The sequence below is a fragment of the Struthio camelus genome, chromosome 6, assembly GCF_040807025.1.
Source record: "Struthio camelus isolate bStrCam1 chromosome 6, bStrCam1.hap1, whole genome shotgun sequence".
NCBI lineage: Eukaryota > Metazoa > Chordata > Aves > Struthioniformes > Struthionidae > Struthio > Struthio camelus.
Genome location: NC_090947.1, coordinates 27964571 through 27978482, shown reverse-complemented (window position 1 = coordinate 27978482; position 13912 = coordinate 27964571). Strand labels below are relative to the sequence as shown.

At 68.1% G+C, this 13912-nt stretch overlaps 1 protein-coding gene across 3 annotated transcripts; it reads right to left on the bottom strand.

Annotated features, from left to right (window-relative positions):
* Positions 1 to 66: 66 nt before the first annotated feature.
* On the bottom strand, positions 67 to 13832 carry PTPRN (protein tyrosine phosphatase receptor type N). Of its 3 annotated transcripts, none has more exons than XM_068948840.1 (23): positions 13685 to 13832; positions 11757 to 11807; positions 11404 to 11517; positions 10998 to 11103; positions 10519 to 10717; positions 9975 to 10305; positions 9607 to 9723; positions 9424 to 9458; positions 9007 to 9293; positions 8296 to 8382; positions 8046 to 8125; positions 7679 to 7743; positions 4731 to 4943; positions 4408 to 4617; positions 4171 to 4318; positions 3881 to 3954; positions 3497 to 3574; positions 3000 to 3119; positions 2758 to 2924; positions 1190 to 1243; positions 944 to 1008; positions 738 to 811; positions 67 to 609 (listed from the first exon to the last, which is right to left on the bottom strand). In XM_068948840.1, exons 1-23 carry the CDS (start codon positions 13782 to 13784, stop codon positions 538 to 540), a joined length of 2847 nt encoding a protein of 948 aa, XP_068804941.1. In that variant the 5' UTR covers positions 13785 to 13832; the 3' UTR covers positions 67 to 537. The 3 variants fall into 3 exon arrangements, with proteins under 3 accessions (XP_068804941.1, XP_068804940.1, XP_068804939.1); XM_068948839.1 differs by having other exon boundaries at positions 9975 to 10140; XM_068948838.1 differs by lacking the exon at positions 13685 to 13832 and adding an exon at positions 12308 to 12418.
* Positions 13833 to 13912: the final 80 nt, after the last annotated feature.

The following is a 13912-nucleotide window of genomic DNA, read 5'->3' as shown; positions in this document are numbered from 1 at the left end:
GCTCGGCCCGCTCCCGGCCCCATGCACGGACCCCCACTCCCCGCACAGACAGAGGCCAGGCCCGGCTGCAGCTGCACAAACGTGACACGAGAACTTTATTCACATCAAGATACAAAATTATATTTCTCTAGAAATTTCTCTTCTGCTCGAGTGACAAGGCTGGGATGACACTGGGGGGTGGGGGGGGGGGATACACCCTGGGCCAGGACTCCCCAGCAGGGGCCAGGGGCTCGTGCTGGGCACCCTGGTCGCAGTGCAGGGCAGCAGCCAGGGGGACCCGTCCCTGCACTCCTGGGCCCCTCGGCCGGCGTGGGGGGGAGCTCGGTGCCGTGCAGCGCGGCAGACATGGGGGGCCCGGCCCATGCGGGGCCCCCGGAAAGGGGCAGCAGCGCCTTTGCAGGGCGGGGTTGGGGGGGGGGGACAGGGGGACAGAGCCAGCAGCACAGACAGCGTCGGGCAGGGCTGGGAGAGCGCTGGAAGCCAGAGGGGCGGCGGGGCCAGGGGAGACGAGAGGGGCCGGGGCCGGGGTCCTCGCCATCACTGCGGCAGCGCCTTCAGGATGGCGTTGACCTCCTCGGCCACGGCGGTCAGTGCAAACTCAAACTGGTCCTGGGGGAGGAGAGCGCCGTGTGAGGGTCCCCGCGGCACCGCTGGCGCCCGTGGGACCCAGGTGTCCTGGGGAGCTGGGCAAGGGCCGGGAGAGAGGGCTGCCTCAGGTCTGGGCGCGTGTGGGTTACCTTGGTCTGCACCATGCCGGGCCGCTGGTCTCGGATGTGCTCCAGGGTAGCAGCTATGTCTATCTCCTTCACACCTAGGGCAGGGTGAGAGTGGGGGGGGGCGGTCACGGCTGGAGAAAAGCACCGTGGCGGCAGCCGGGGGCCAAGGACACGTCCTTGTAAGCAGGGCTGGGCTGGAGCGGTGCTGCCTGAGGCGCCACGCTCACCTTTGGCCATTCGGTTCAGGACCATGTCGACGAGGATGTAGGTCCCGGTCCTGCCTGCACCATCACTGAAAGACACAGACACTTGTACCGGGGGGGGGGGGGGCAAGGGAGGACGGGGGCTCCCAACAGCGGGGAACAACGGGGAGGCCAGGCTGCCCCATGGCCAGCGGGTCCTGCCCTGCAGCCCGCCGTGGCGGTGGCAGAGCCCAGTGCGTGCCCTCATCCCTGCCCCGTCCCCAGCAGTACCTGCAGTGCACGATGATGGGGCAGGAGCGACCGCGGTAGCACTTGTTCACCTTCCTGCAAGGACAAGGGGGAGCAGGTCAGCAAGGCGGCGCCCTGCCCTCCCGGGGACGGGCTGCGTGGGTGCCCCCTCGCCCCACCGGCGTGAGCGGGGTGGGCAGGCGCTGGCCCCGACGGGCTCTGGCAGACGCTCCTGCAGCCTGCCCCGGCGCGGAGGGCAGCACACGGGGCAGGGAAGGCCGGGCATGGGACGGCAGCCACGGGAGGAAGAGGGCCCCGGGGCACGGAGAGGAGCCAGGCTGGCCTGGCTGGGAGCGACACTGCTGGCCATCGGGGCTGGGGCAGGGCGCAGCGCCAGGAGCTCCGGCGGGACAGGGCCCCAGGGCCGGCGGCCAGGAGGGGGCTAGCGCTGGTCCCAGCTCGGCTCCCAGCACGCTCCACGCAGCAGGCACGGCTGCCAACGATCACTTTTGTGACTATGCAACTGGAGCCAGATTACTAGCTGCAAATCACAAAAATGACGCCGGCAGCTGCGAGAGAGAGACAGAGCACGCGTGAGTAGGGCGGAGAGGAGGGCCGCGTGCTCGGAGACACCAGCGGGGCCCTCAGCAGGGTCCCTGGCCCCAGGGGCCTCCTTGCCACCCATCGCAGCCCTGTGCCGGCACCCCAGGGCCCCCGGCGGGAGCCTGCCGGGCTGCAGATAAAGCCGTAGCTGAGCTCAGCGAGCCCGCGGGGCAGGCGCTGGCTCCCAGACCGCTGTTATCTGCGTCGGGGGGAAGGGGCAGGACCGCAGCGAGCCCTGCCCCGCGGCACAGCCGTGCCGTGTGCCCCTGCGGCCCCGTGAGCCGAGCCGCTCGGCACCCGCACCACTGGGTAGGAGCGAGGCTGATTCAGCCCGCCTGGGGGGTGAGGCTGGCTCCCTGCGCCAACCTGCCGCCCAGGGACCTGCCAGCCCTGCAGGCACGGCCTGGAGAGGCCCCGGGAGCAGTCCCAGCCCAGCAGCCCTCTTCACGGGGGGAGCTGAGGACCCTCGGCCAGCTATACAGCATAGGGAGCAACGGGACCAGCTGTTCAAGACCGGCTCTGGGGCTCCGTCTTGCACCCACAGCTGGGGAGTGCCAGATTGTGTCACCCCCCCCCCCCATCGCCATTCCTGGGAAAAGGTACATTTTCCCCCCTCACCATGCTAAGCCCAAGCTGCCTCACGGCTCTCCTGAGCAAGACACTGTGCTGCCCCAAAGCCCAGCAGCCTGTGGCTGCCGCAGCCGGAGGCATCCTGCCGGTCCAGCTCGGCCAAGCCTCGCTGCAGGCTGGCCAGCGCCCCCAGCCTCGTCCTGGTCCTCTCCACCCACAGCATCCCCGCGTCCCCTGGCACGTCAACCCACATCACGCCACCCAGGGACCTCCTGCCTGCGGTCCCCCGCGCTCCGTGCCGCTGCCAGCTCCCATCATCCAGGCACCCCCCGGCTGCCCTGGCCCGATGGGTGCTGAGCTGAGCCCACCCTGCTCGGAGCGGGCACGTGGCCGCGGGCGCCCCAGCGGGGTCGGTCCCCGCGGCGCAGGGCGCTCACCTGCGGAAGTCGAGGAGGGGCCGGGTGGTGGCGGGGATGCCCTCGGCCGGCCAGCTGAGGAAGTGGAACTGCGTCAGGGTGCGGGTCTCCTGCGACTGCACGTTCTTCAGGTAGAAGCTGCGCACCAGGAAATCCTCGCACCAGATGTGCTCGGAGACCAGGTTCACCTGCCGGAGAGAGGCCGGCGGCATCAGCTACGGCCAGCCCCTGCCCTGGGCTACCAGCCGCAGGCCTGCACTTGCCTCGTAGATGTGGTACAGAGAGGAGCCTTCGTCCGGCCAGTAGCGGTCACACTGCTTGACGCTGTCCTCAGCCAGCGGGCTCAGCATGACGATGACGGTGCAGCCGTGCTCCCACACCATCTGCATGCAGGGCGCCGTGGCTGTCAGCGTAGGGCACCCTCCGGGATGGTGCGGGGCAAGCGCGGCGGCCGAGCTCCCGTGGCCCATCAGGGTGGGCCGGTAGCAGGTGCACGGCCAGGGCTGGGCAGGACCCAGTCCCTGGGGAAGGGTGCGTGCCCCCCACTGGAAGGGCCTGGAGGGGCCAAGTGACTGAGGGCCAGGCCAGGCCAGGAGATGTCACACTTAAGACCACAGTGGAGGGAGCTGGGGCAGCAGCAGGGCATACCACAGTTGGGTGAGCAGACCCATCGCCCCAGAGGAGTGCAGAGGTCCCAGCTTTGGGTCCCAGGGCACGCATGCCGGAGCGGCACCCTCTCCCCCGGTGCACTGGCACTCACCTGCCAGAAGTCGGCGATGGTGTGGGACAGCGGCCCCTGTGTGGCGATGTAAGCTGGCATCCGTGGGTCGTGCTCAATCTGGAGCGGGAAGAGGGGGAGGAGGGGGTCAGACTGTGCACACTTTTGGGACAGGGGGTCTGTGCCACTCGGGGGAGGGTGGGGATGCTCCAGGGGTCATGGGCCCAAAGAGGGGATGGAGAGGAACCACTAGTTGCCACAGGAGGGAAACGGATTTAACTATATGTGAGCAACAGGGCAGGCGCATCCTGGGGCAGCCCATGCGGCTGTGAGCCCAGCTGGGCTCCGTCTCGGAGTGGCGGGGAGCTGGGAGCCCAGCCTGGGTCTGAGCGCGTGGTGGAGCAGGATCCCGTGGTGAGCACTCACAATAGGGCTGGCATTGATGAAGTCGCTGCGGGACGGGTTGCTCTCGGCTTTCAGCTTGATCCGCACATGGTCATCTGGGGAAACAGAGCCCAGGGGGGTTGTGAGCTCCCGGGGGAGGCAGGGCCCAGCCAGAGCAGGGGCTTCGCGCTGCTCCAGGTGCAGCTGGGGGCAAAACTACCCTGCAGCCTGCCTTGGTCTCCAGCAGCCCTGCGTGTCCCCGTGTCCTGCACCCCCCTTCCCACCAAGGGCCTGGGAGCAGGTGCCTCGGGCAGGGCGGCAGGGACGCTCACAGGGCACGTAGTCTGGGTTGCGGTTCTTCTTCAGGTTGGCTTCACTCTGGGCAATGGAGCAGACGTTGGGCTCAGCTTGGTAGGCGCACAGAGCCTGCCACTCCTTGGCCAGCCGATCCCGGTTGCGGAGGTGGTCCTCCATATATGCCTGGGTGAGAGGCGCAGGGGTCACCCCGGGAGCCGGGGAGCTGCGGGGGACCGGGGCAGGGAGCTGCCTCCCTGCTGGGGGTGACTCACCAGGATCATGTGTCCGGTGGAGATGTCCATGTTGGACTGCACGGGCTCCTCGCACCAGGACGGCGTGCTGCTGTGGGAGCTGGGGCTGGGCTGCGGGGCGTCGCTGAACTGGGACGAGACGCTGCTGACCCGCGAGGTCTCCGCCGGTGCCGCGGGGGCCTCCGTGCGGCCGAAGAGCGACTTGGCAGCCATGTGCTGGCGGCACAGCTCCTGAGGACCGCAGCCAGACCCCTGAGCCACGGCACCACCAACCCCCCCCCCCCGTCCCCTCGTCACCTGACCCGCGTGGCTGCACCCTGTCCCAAGGGGCAGCAAAGCCCTACCTGGTACTCGAAGGTGCTGTCGGCTGCGCCCTCGGGCCCCAGGGCGGCGAGGCGCTCCTTCTCCCGCTGCTTGGCGTGGTGTCGCAGGCAGAAGGCGGCAGCGGCCGCGATGGTGATGCCTGCCACGCAGGCCAGTGCGATGAAGGTGAGCAGCACCGAGTGGAAGCTGTCCCCAAAGCGCAAGGGGTGCGGGTAGGTGGCCGCCTCATTTCGCTGGGGGCAGAGCAGAGCAAGGGTTAGCAGGGATGTCTACACCTGGGTGGGGGGAGAGCAGAGCATCTGGAGGTCACCATAGAAACAGGCACAGCTCCATCCTTCCCTGCAGCGGAGTACCCAAGAGCAGGCATTACCATGGCAACAGGGCCATGCCACCCTACTGGGACAGGATCACCAGGTGGGGAACCCTGGGGATGGGGCCTAGGCACCCCCGAGAGGGGTCACCCTGTTCTGCACCACGCTTGGGGTTGTTTGGGGCTAAACCAGTGTGACGACACCCAGGGCTGCAGGGAGATGCAAAGCTTTGCCAAGCCCAGGCACCAGCATCCGGCCGCTTCCCTGACCCCAGCACCCCGGGCTGCCCCCTGGGGCACCCCCTGGTCTGGGCTGCTCCCTTTCCTGGGGCAGGGCAGACACGGGCCCCTTGGAGCCTGGGTTGGGCTAGGGCCCCAGCCAAGTCCCCCGCCTGCCTGGGGGCCCAGTGGTCAGCCAGGAACCCCACACTGGTGCATTTCTGCATTCCATACCAGTTCCCACACTGGGAGAGGAGGGTGCTGAGCCCTTGCTGGATGAGACCCTGCAGGGCTGAGCTGCTGGAAGGCCCTGCCCCAGCTCTAGGGTGCCTAGGGGGCAGGATGGTACCCCCCAGCCCCTGCAGTCCTCCCAGCCAGGCCGGCCCTGGGGCAGCCCAGGGATGCGGGGGGCAGCCCTCCCCCGCACCCAATAAGGCGCCGGAGCCACGCATTACCTCACCGTGACAGCCTCCCATTGGCCGCGGGCCCGATGAGGTTGCCAAGAGGACGCTGCATCATCATTATCATCATCATCCTCATCGCCAACCCTGTGTGGGGATGCCCCTGCCCTGGGGCAGGGTCCCCAGGGGTCCCTGCTGCCTGCACCAGGACTGCCAGCCCCCTGCCCCGGTGCCCCCAGCCAGCTCTGCCTCTGCCCACGGGGCATTGCCAGGCCTGCTGCCATTGAGGGGCAGCAACCCGCACCCCTGGCGCTTCCCCCAGCTCAGGCCACCAGGCTGGGAGACCCTTGCAGAGCAGCCTGGGCACTGCAGGACCCCCCAGCCTGCGTCTCCCCCCACCAGCTTTGGGCTGGCCCTGCCTCTCTCCATGGGACTAAACACCCTGGCAGTCCCCAGTGTTTTCGCGCAGATACCCCAGGATCTACCCGGCTGTCATTCCCAGGGAACGAAGCGCTCCCATTAAGGGGCTACCGTGCCCCATGCTAACGACCCAGCATCAGTCCTCACTGGCTGCCTGCAGTGCCACAATGCTGCTCACGTTGTCCCCAGCCCAGCGGCACAGCCCCCACAGCGGCTCGGCCACAGGCAGCCCCGGCAAAGACCTGCTGCTACCAGAGGCCCTGCTCCCTGCAGCACCGCTCCCAAAGCGGGCGCAAGAGGCTCTGCGTGCCCCCTAGAAGTGGCACGCCGCAACCACTGCTCATCGTTTTGTCCTGCCCTGGGGCTCTGCATCCCAGAGACCATGTAGCTGTGGTGCCTCCCGACTTCCCCATAGTCCTGGCACTGCCAAAAGCCAGGCAGAAGACTAGCCGCTCCGCCAGCATCACCCCAGACGCAGCTCCTGCAGCGGGGTGGCAGGGAGCCGGCCCCAGACCGTAATGCGCTGCCAGGCTGAGCCGTGGGGCAAACCTGCCCAGCGCCTCCCCGGGCTCTGCTTCCCCATAGCTCCCCTCTGTCATCTCTCCCAGCTTCTGCGACTTGTCACATCAAAAGGCTTTGCCACAGCAATGCTCCACAAGTTGCTGATGGAGAAAGGTTGCCTCTGTGGCCAGGCCACCCCTTTTCCCTGCCCCCCCCCCCCCAGGATCCCCAGTTCCCTCCTCCCTGCCCAAGGCTAAGACCTTAGGGCAGGGAGGGTGGGGAATGGGGACCAGGGGGGTACTGCACTCTCCACCCACGCCTCATCCTGCCACGGCATCCCCTCCCCAAGCTGGGAACATGGGAGCGAGGCTAGGTCCCCCGTCCGCAGCCCCCAGGCCCTGGTCTCCCCCATCAGGGACACGACTCCTGGAGCCCAGGGGAGCCCTCTCAGGGCAGATGGCTCTGCTCCAACCCTGCCCCTTGCCATTCCCTGCAGGGGATGGAGGTTTTCCTGCTGAGCCCTGCTCTCCAAGGCACTTGGGGCACGGCCCAAGGATGCCCAGGCTTTGGCTACAGTGGGATGCACAGGCTGGAGGGAGGGGAGGGTGGAAGTGAGCCCTGTGGGGTGCAGCCTGCAGTACCCCATGGTCCCATTGCCCCCTGATCTTGATAAAGGGGGGGAAAGCCTCCAAGTGACCTCTCCCAATCTGCCTTTAAACCCTGCAGAGGTTTTTCACTTGTTTTTAAACATAACCAAGTGCCCTGGGCCTGCAGGCATCCGGGCTGGGCAGCATCACACTGGCGGGTAGAAAGCGTCACTGGACAGTCCTGCTCCAGCCCACCCCAAATAATCACACACTGTCCCCAACATGACAGCCCCGTTGCAGTCCCACGTGGTGCCCATGGCCAGCCCGAAAGCTGCCCAGAGCCCTCTGCCCTCCGGCTGCCCAAGACCCACAGAGACAGTTTGCTCATGAAGACCCCCACGCCCAAGGGGCTTGGAAGCAGTGTGCTTCCTGGCCGCATGCCTGGACCACAGCACATTCAGATTTGTCCCTGGCTCCCCCAGCCACACATTGCATCTCAGCCCCAAGGGACAGGTCTGCCTTGCTCTTACCTGTCCCACTCCTGTTTGCATGATCTTCAGGCCGAGCTCTGCCTCCAGCTCTGCCTTTACTTGCTCTGCAGGCAGGAAAAAGAGTCGGGGGGGGGGGGTGTTTTCCCCCTTCCAAGAGATGCCCCCAGCCCTCCCAGAGCAGGCTAGGGGGGAATCCCATGAGACAGAGCTCAGGGACACTCTGGGCCCCTGACAGCCACCGGGCCCCTGCCAGACCTCCAGTTCAGTCAACGGCACTGGGATGTATGGGGGCAGGCCCTGCCCTCCCACCACCCCCTCCCAATGCTGTTTCCCTCCCCTGCCCCGGGAAGGGGCACCCTGCAGCCACAGGCAGGACTAGGGGACCCCCACCCCAAGCCCCACTCACCAGCCCGGCTGGCCACATCAGCCAGCGAGAGGTTCTGGGGGTTCTGCCGGACACGGAAGGTGAGTGCGGGGCCCACGACGCTGCCAGAGGGACACAGCGTGAGATCGGGGACCACAGATTCTGTGCCCCCCCATCATAGCCTGGCCCCTCTGTGCCCCCACCCGGGGAGGCAGCCGAGGGCAGGAGCTCTGAGCTGTGTGGCACAGGGCTGCGGTCGCGGCACCCTGCGTGCTATCCCCGTTGCCCTCACCTGATGTTGATGAAGCTGGCGGTGGAGAGGTGCACGCGCTTCGCGAGGACCTCCAGCAGCCGCACGCCGGCAGCCAGCCCCAGCAGCCTGCAGGGAGCAGAGACAGGCTGAGGAACCGGATGCGGAGGCCAAGAGGGGAACGCGCAGACCCCAGGCCCAGGGAAAGGGGCCAGGCAGGCTCAGGGGAGCCCCGGCCCCGGTGTGAGTGCCGTGCTGGCTAGAGGAGCATCAGGGGGGTTTGGAGGGGCGTGCAAGGGGTAGAAGGTAAGGCAGAGCTGAGGGAGCACGGAGCTCATGGTGGTGAGGGTGAGCTGACCTGCTTTGCACATAAACGTGCACAGATGTGGTTGGGCACGTGCCCGTCTGGCATGGAGACTGCAGGACTATGTCTGAGCCTGTCCCAGCCTCCCAGCCTGCAATGGTGAACTAGTCTTATTTTGGGCTAAGAGAGGGAGACTTTGGGGCGAGACAAGAGACAGGACAGCATGATCAAACTGCAGTCACTTCTAGCAGTGACCTCTCTGCCCTCTCTTCCCATGGCAGGAGGATCAAAGAGCCAGGGGGGAAGAGGGCATGGGGGGAGCTGACCCCACTGGAGACTCAACAGGCTTTGGTGGAGCATGTGAGAGCCATGGGCAGCTGGACCCAGGGCCAGAGAGGGGATACAGCCCCTCCCCACACACACTGCCTCTCCCGACCCCCGGCTCTCACTTCTGGTCCGTGATGATGTAGCCATACTCGTCAGCCGGCCGCATGCCCCGCTGCTCCCCAGCGTCACTTGCCGCTGTGTAGCTCTTCTTCGCCACTGTGACTAGCTTCCCAGGGCTGAGCATGTCCCCACCGTGCCCCTGCTGCGGCTTTGCCTGAGGGGCTGGTGTGTGTCCTGCCCTGACCCCCAGCCCATCTGCTGGGGAGCTGCTGGCTGGGATTTTGGGGGGAGGCACTGTGGAGGAAGGGGGCTCCGGCTCCTCTCCATGCTGCATGTCCCCCTCTGTCACCTGGAGGGAGGGGAAGGGAGGAGCTGTGACCCCTGAGGAGCCCCGGGGGGCTGCATCCCCCTCCCTGCACACACAGACCTCCCACCTGCTGCATAGCACCACCTCCAGCATCTCCCGGATGCAAACTTACCCTCTTTGCTGCAGGTACCTCGGGGCCAGAGGCACCTGGGAAGGAGAGAGACAGAATTCACACAGGATCTGCTCCGAGAGGCAGCTCCAAGGAGAGGCAAAACCCCTCGACCCCAAAACACGTTGTGCCGAGGCTGAAGGTTGCGAGCTCCCTGCCTGCCCTGTCCCTTGTGCCTCCACTCACCAGGGCCCTGGAGCAGCTGAAGGAAGGTGGAGAGGCTGCTCAGCTGCTGGGGACTCAGCTCTGGCAGCCCCAGGCCATAGCTGGCCAGAACAGATCCCAGTCTCTTCAGGGCAGCATCTGCAAGAGGACACAGCATCAGGTCAAGCCCTGCATCTGCACAGGGACCACAGGCTCGGGAAGCAGCAACTGGGACAGGTCTCTGGTGGGGTCTGGGTGGTCTATGCTGTTGTGGTCTATGCTGCCCACAAACCCAGTCCAGGGGCCGGCAGGCACAAAACCAAGAAGGAAAGAGAGCCTGAACCACGAGGAACGTGACTGTGGGGACAGGATGGGGATGAGGGCTGGTGCCTGGCTGGAGGACATGGTACCTGTCTGTACAGGGGCTGGCTGGGCAGCCAGGGCCGACGGCTGCTCTCTTTCCATGTCCCTGAAATCACTGGGGAGCCGCAAGCTGTGCTGGAGCCTCATGCTGGAAGGGTGAGCAGGGTCCGGGTGGCGAGATTTCTCTCTGGGCAGGGATAGCATACCCAAGTCCTGGAAGAGATGCCCCCCGTCCGTTCCTGGCTGCCCACCATAGGAGGGCACAGGGCCAGCCCCAAAAAGGGCCTGGGCAGGGACCCGGCCCAGCAGCGCAGCGGTCTCAGGGCTCTGTCTGGCTGAGCTGCCGGGGAGCTGGTGAGTGCCGTCCTGGTAGCCAAACTGCAACCGAAACACAGAACTGCCCTGTCTTTGGGTCGAATCCCCCAGGGTCTCAGCCACCCTATTCAAATGTGTCCCCAGGGGCTGGGGGCACCAGAGACACCGCCAACCCCGGGAGACCAAGGGTGCTGGGCCTGCAGCAGCTCCTGCCCATCTCACTGCACTCTCACTGCACCTGGCTGGGAGAGAGGCTTGCCCCCATCTCTTACTTACCTTGTGGTAGGAGTAGGGGTGCAGCAGGGCCTCCTCGTAGCCCAGCTGGGGTGATGAGGGCAGTAGGAGGTGCTCCAGGTACCGCTGCACCACGGCGGAGGGCAGCAGTGGTGGGGGCTGCCCCAGATGCTGAGCCGCTGGCAGGCCGGCGTCTGAGGGGTGCAGGGCTCTCCGAGGGGAGCCACGGAGAGGCAGGAACCTCAGAGGCAAACAGCACCAGGGTGACCCACCTGGTTATGGGGCCACTCCTCCCCATCCAGCTCTGGGGCAGCAGGATGGGATCCTGGCCCAAGAGTAGGGCCAAAAGGGAGGCCTCCCCCCCATCCCCAGTTGGGAGTTGAAACCCACCATGCCCTGCTTAGCAGGAAGGGGCTGTTGGTGAGGGACCCAGTGGTGGCACCACACAACATCCTCAGCCCAGCTGTGGGGAGGATCCTGGCTGGCTCTGTTCTCCAGGCTGAGGGATGGAGCAGTCCTACCTGTCCCTGGCCACAGGCTCCAGCGAGGGCGGTGGGCGGAGGCGGGGGATACGCTCCATCTCCTGAGAGATCACATACTGTGTGATGCCATCCTGCCATGACAGCCCTGACACAAGAGGGACCTGTTAGATACGGAGGGGACCTAGGTACCATGGAGAGAGTGCACAGGAGGCTACTCTGGTATTTGGTTACCCCAGTCCTGTGCCACTAGCCAGGACTTGTCCTGACCCTATCACACTCCTCCCAGGATCAGTTGGATCCACCTTCATCCCGTCCCAGCCTGGCCTCTGGGGCCAGCAGGACACCAAAGGCCCTGCTTCTACTAGTGCCACTAGGCAGTGCTGCCTGACACCCTCTCCCCATGGGACCACAGTGACACTCCCCCACCCCGTGCACCCCCCTTCACCTTGTGCCATGAGATGCCGCAGGACATCCTGCAGGCGCTGCAGCACGGGCGAGGTGACCTGGAAGTAGGGTCTGTCCTGCACGGAGCCCACCTGGCACTGCCCAAACAGCCCATCTGCAAGAGAGCAGAGGCAGTAGGGCAGGCACAGCACTCCTGGACAAACACCAGAGGAACACCCTAGAGGGGCCAAGGGTCTCTGGGCCCAGCCCCACCTCTCTCCTGACATAATGCCCCCCATGGCACCTCAAGCCTCCCTGCAAAGCATTCCTGCACCTTGCCCTCCCCCGCCCTCGCCACATCACCTTGAAAAGGGCAGAAACAAGGGATTTCCCCCGCCTGCCCTAGGCACTTACCCTGCACACACACCTCCTGGGGGGAGCACAGCCTCCGGTCAAACAGGCAGCCTGGGATGGACAAACAGACAGGCCCAGCACAGTCAGCTCAGCATAGCATGGCCAGAGCAGCCTGCAAGGGCATCCTCAGTGGGGTTTGGGCATCCCCAGCAGGACAGGCACGCTGCTTGGGGACCTCTACACTTCAGGAAAGTGCTGGGGAGGGCGGTGCAATGGGAGCTGGGGGGCCAAGGCCTGGTAGCACAGGGCAAGGCCTCAGTGCAAGCTTCCCCCCTCCTCAAAGCCAGAAAGGGGACACTGCAAAGCCCCTTCGCAGCCTTGGGAAGCTGGGAGAGAGCCTGGAGCCTGTTGGGGTGCAGGCAGTTAGGAAGGCAAGGCTGAGGTGGCAAAGACCTGCAAGACTGTGTCTGTTCACCTCCCACACGTGGTACTACACAGCAGGGGCACAGCCCTGCACCCTGTGATGGGGGACCCACTGTCCCTACAGGGGGGACCTCAAATCACACATGCAGCGGGGGGGGGGGTTCCCCACCCCCTTCAGGGGGCAACACCTGGGCAGGGGGCGGCTTCCCCCTTCGTCCCCCCCGCGTCTCGGTCCAAGCCCATCAGCAGCGAGACGGCAGCAGGCGATGACTCAGCCCCGGATGGCGAGGAAGGAACGAGAAAACAACCGGGGGGGGGGGGGAGGGGAGGGAGGGGCCCGCCGAGCCCGCCGCAGGGGAAGGGGGCAAGTGGGGGTGGACCCCCCCCCCTCCCAAAACACGGGCAGCACCGCCCAGCTCCCCGGGGCGGGGGCGAACCCAGCCCGCGGGGGGCGCAGGACACCGCTGCCAATGGGTGACAACTGGAGGTGATGGGGGGGGGGCGGTACCCAAGGGGGCCGGGGCACAACCCCTTCCCCCCCTCGGGGGGCTGCTGGGCTCCGGGGCTGGGGCAGGCGGGACCGGGCGCAGCGGAGGGCGCGGCGGGGCGGGCGCTGTCCGCGGTGCTGGAGCGGCGCAGCCGGGAGGCGGCCCCGGCCCCAGCGGCTGCCGCGGGCAGCGGGGGCCGCAGCCCCTGGCGCCCTCCCGCTCCGCGGGGCGGCGGGGACCCCCGGGGCCGGGAAGAGCCCCCCCCTCCCCCCGCAGCCCTTCCCCGCCGCGGCCCTCCCCGTCCCGGCGCCCCGAGCGACGCGCCCCCGCCGCCCCGGGCGCTGCAGGCCGGCCGCCCCGCGGCGCGCCCGTCCCCGCCGGGCTCCCTGCCCGAGCGGACCGGGCCGGCCGGCGGGGGGCAGCGGAAGGGCACCGGGGTCCCCGGGGAGCCCCCTCTCGGGGCCCGGCCCCTCGCTCCTCCGGCAGCCCCGCGGCTGGCTGCACCCCGTGCCGCGGCCCCAGCGGCGCCGCCGGGCGGGGGGCTGTGGGCGAGCTGCACGCACGGCGTCCGCCGTCCCGCCCAACCGGGCCGGGCCCCCCGGGGCCGCAGCGCCACTCCAGCCGGCCGGTGTCCCGGGGCCAGCACGGCGGGCCCCGGCTCTGCCGCCCTCCGGGCAGCGCGGGGGAGGCGCCCCCGGCCCGGGCCGCCCCCGCGGCCGGCGGAGGGGCCGGTGCCGGTGACGCACGCCGCGGTGCCGCCGCCGCCGCCGCCGGGAGGCCCTCGCCCGCTCGCAGCCGGGGGCCGGGCCTGCAGCTCCGTGACGCGCGCCGTGACAGACGTCCACGACAGCGCTGACAGCATCGCCCCAACGGCGCGGGCCCCCCCCACCCCCTCCGCCGGGACACCCGCGGGGCCGCTCCGCGGGAGGGCGACCCCCAGCCCCGGCTCCCGGGGGGCACCCAGCCAGCGGAGCGGAGCGGAGCGGAGCGGCACCACCCGCCGATAGGGCTCTCCCCCCCTTCCCCGGGCCGCCGCACCCCGATCCCGGGGCCGCCAGCCCCGCCGCCCCGGCTCACCGTGCGTGGCGGCGGCGGTGGCGGCGCCGCCGGCCCGCAGCAGCCCGCGGCCGGCCACGAGGAGGAGGCAGAGGAGCGCCCGGAGCAGCCGCCGCCCCATGCTCCGCTCACGGCCGCACCATGGCGCACGGCCGGCCGCGCCCCCGCCGCCGCCGCCGCCACCGCCCCGCGCCCCGCCCCGCGCCGCCGCCCCGCCAATGGCGCCGCGCCCGCCGCCGCCGCGGCAGC

Coding starts and splice junctions, on each gene's coding strand:
- PTPRN (XM_068948840.1), bottom strand. CDS start 13,784: ATGGGGCGGCGGCTGCTCCGGGCGCTCCTCTGCCTCCTCCTCGTGGCC. Junction 10,306..10,518: donor ACCCCTACTCCTACCACAAG/GTAAGTAAGAGA, acceptor TTTCGGTTGCAG/TTTGGCTACCAGGACGGCAC. Junction 610..737: donor CCGGCATGGTGCAGACCAAG/GTAACCCACACG, acceptor CTCCTCCCCCAG/GACCAGTTTGAGTTTGCACT.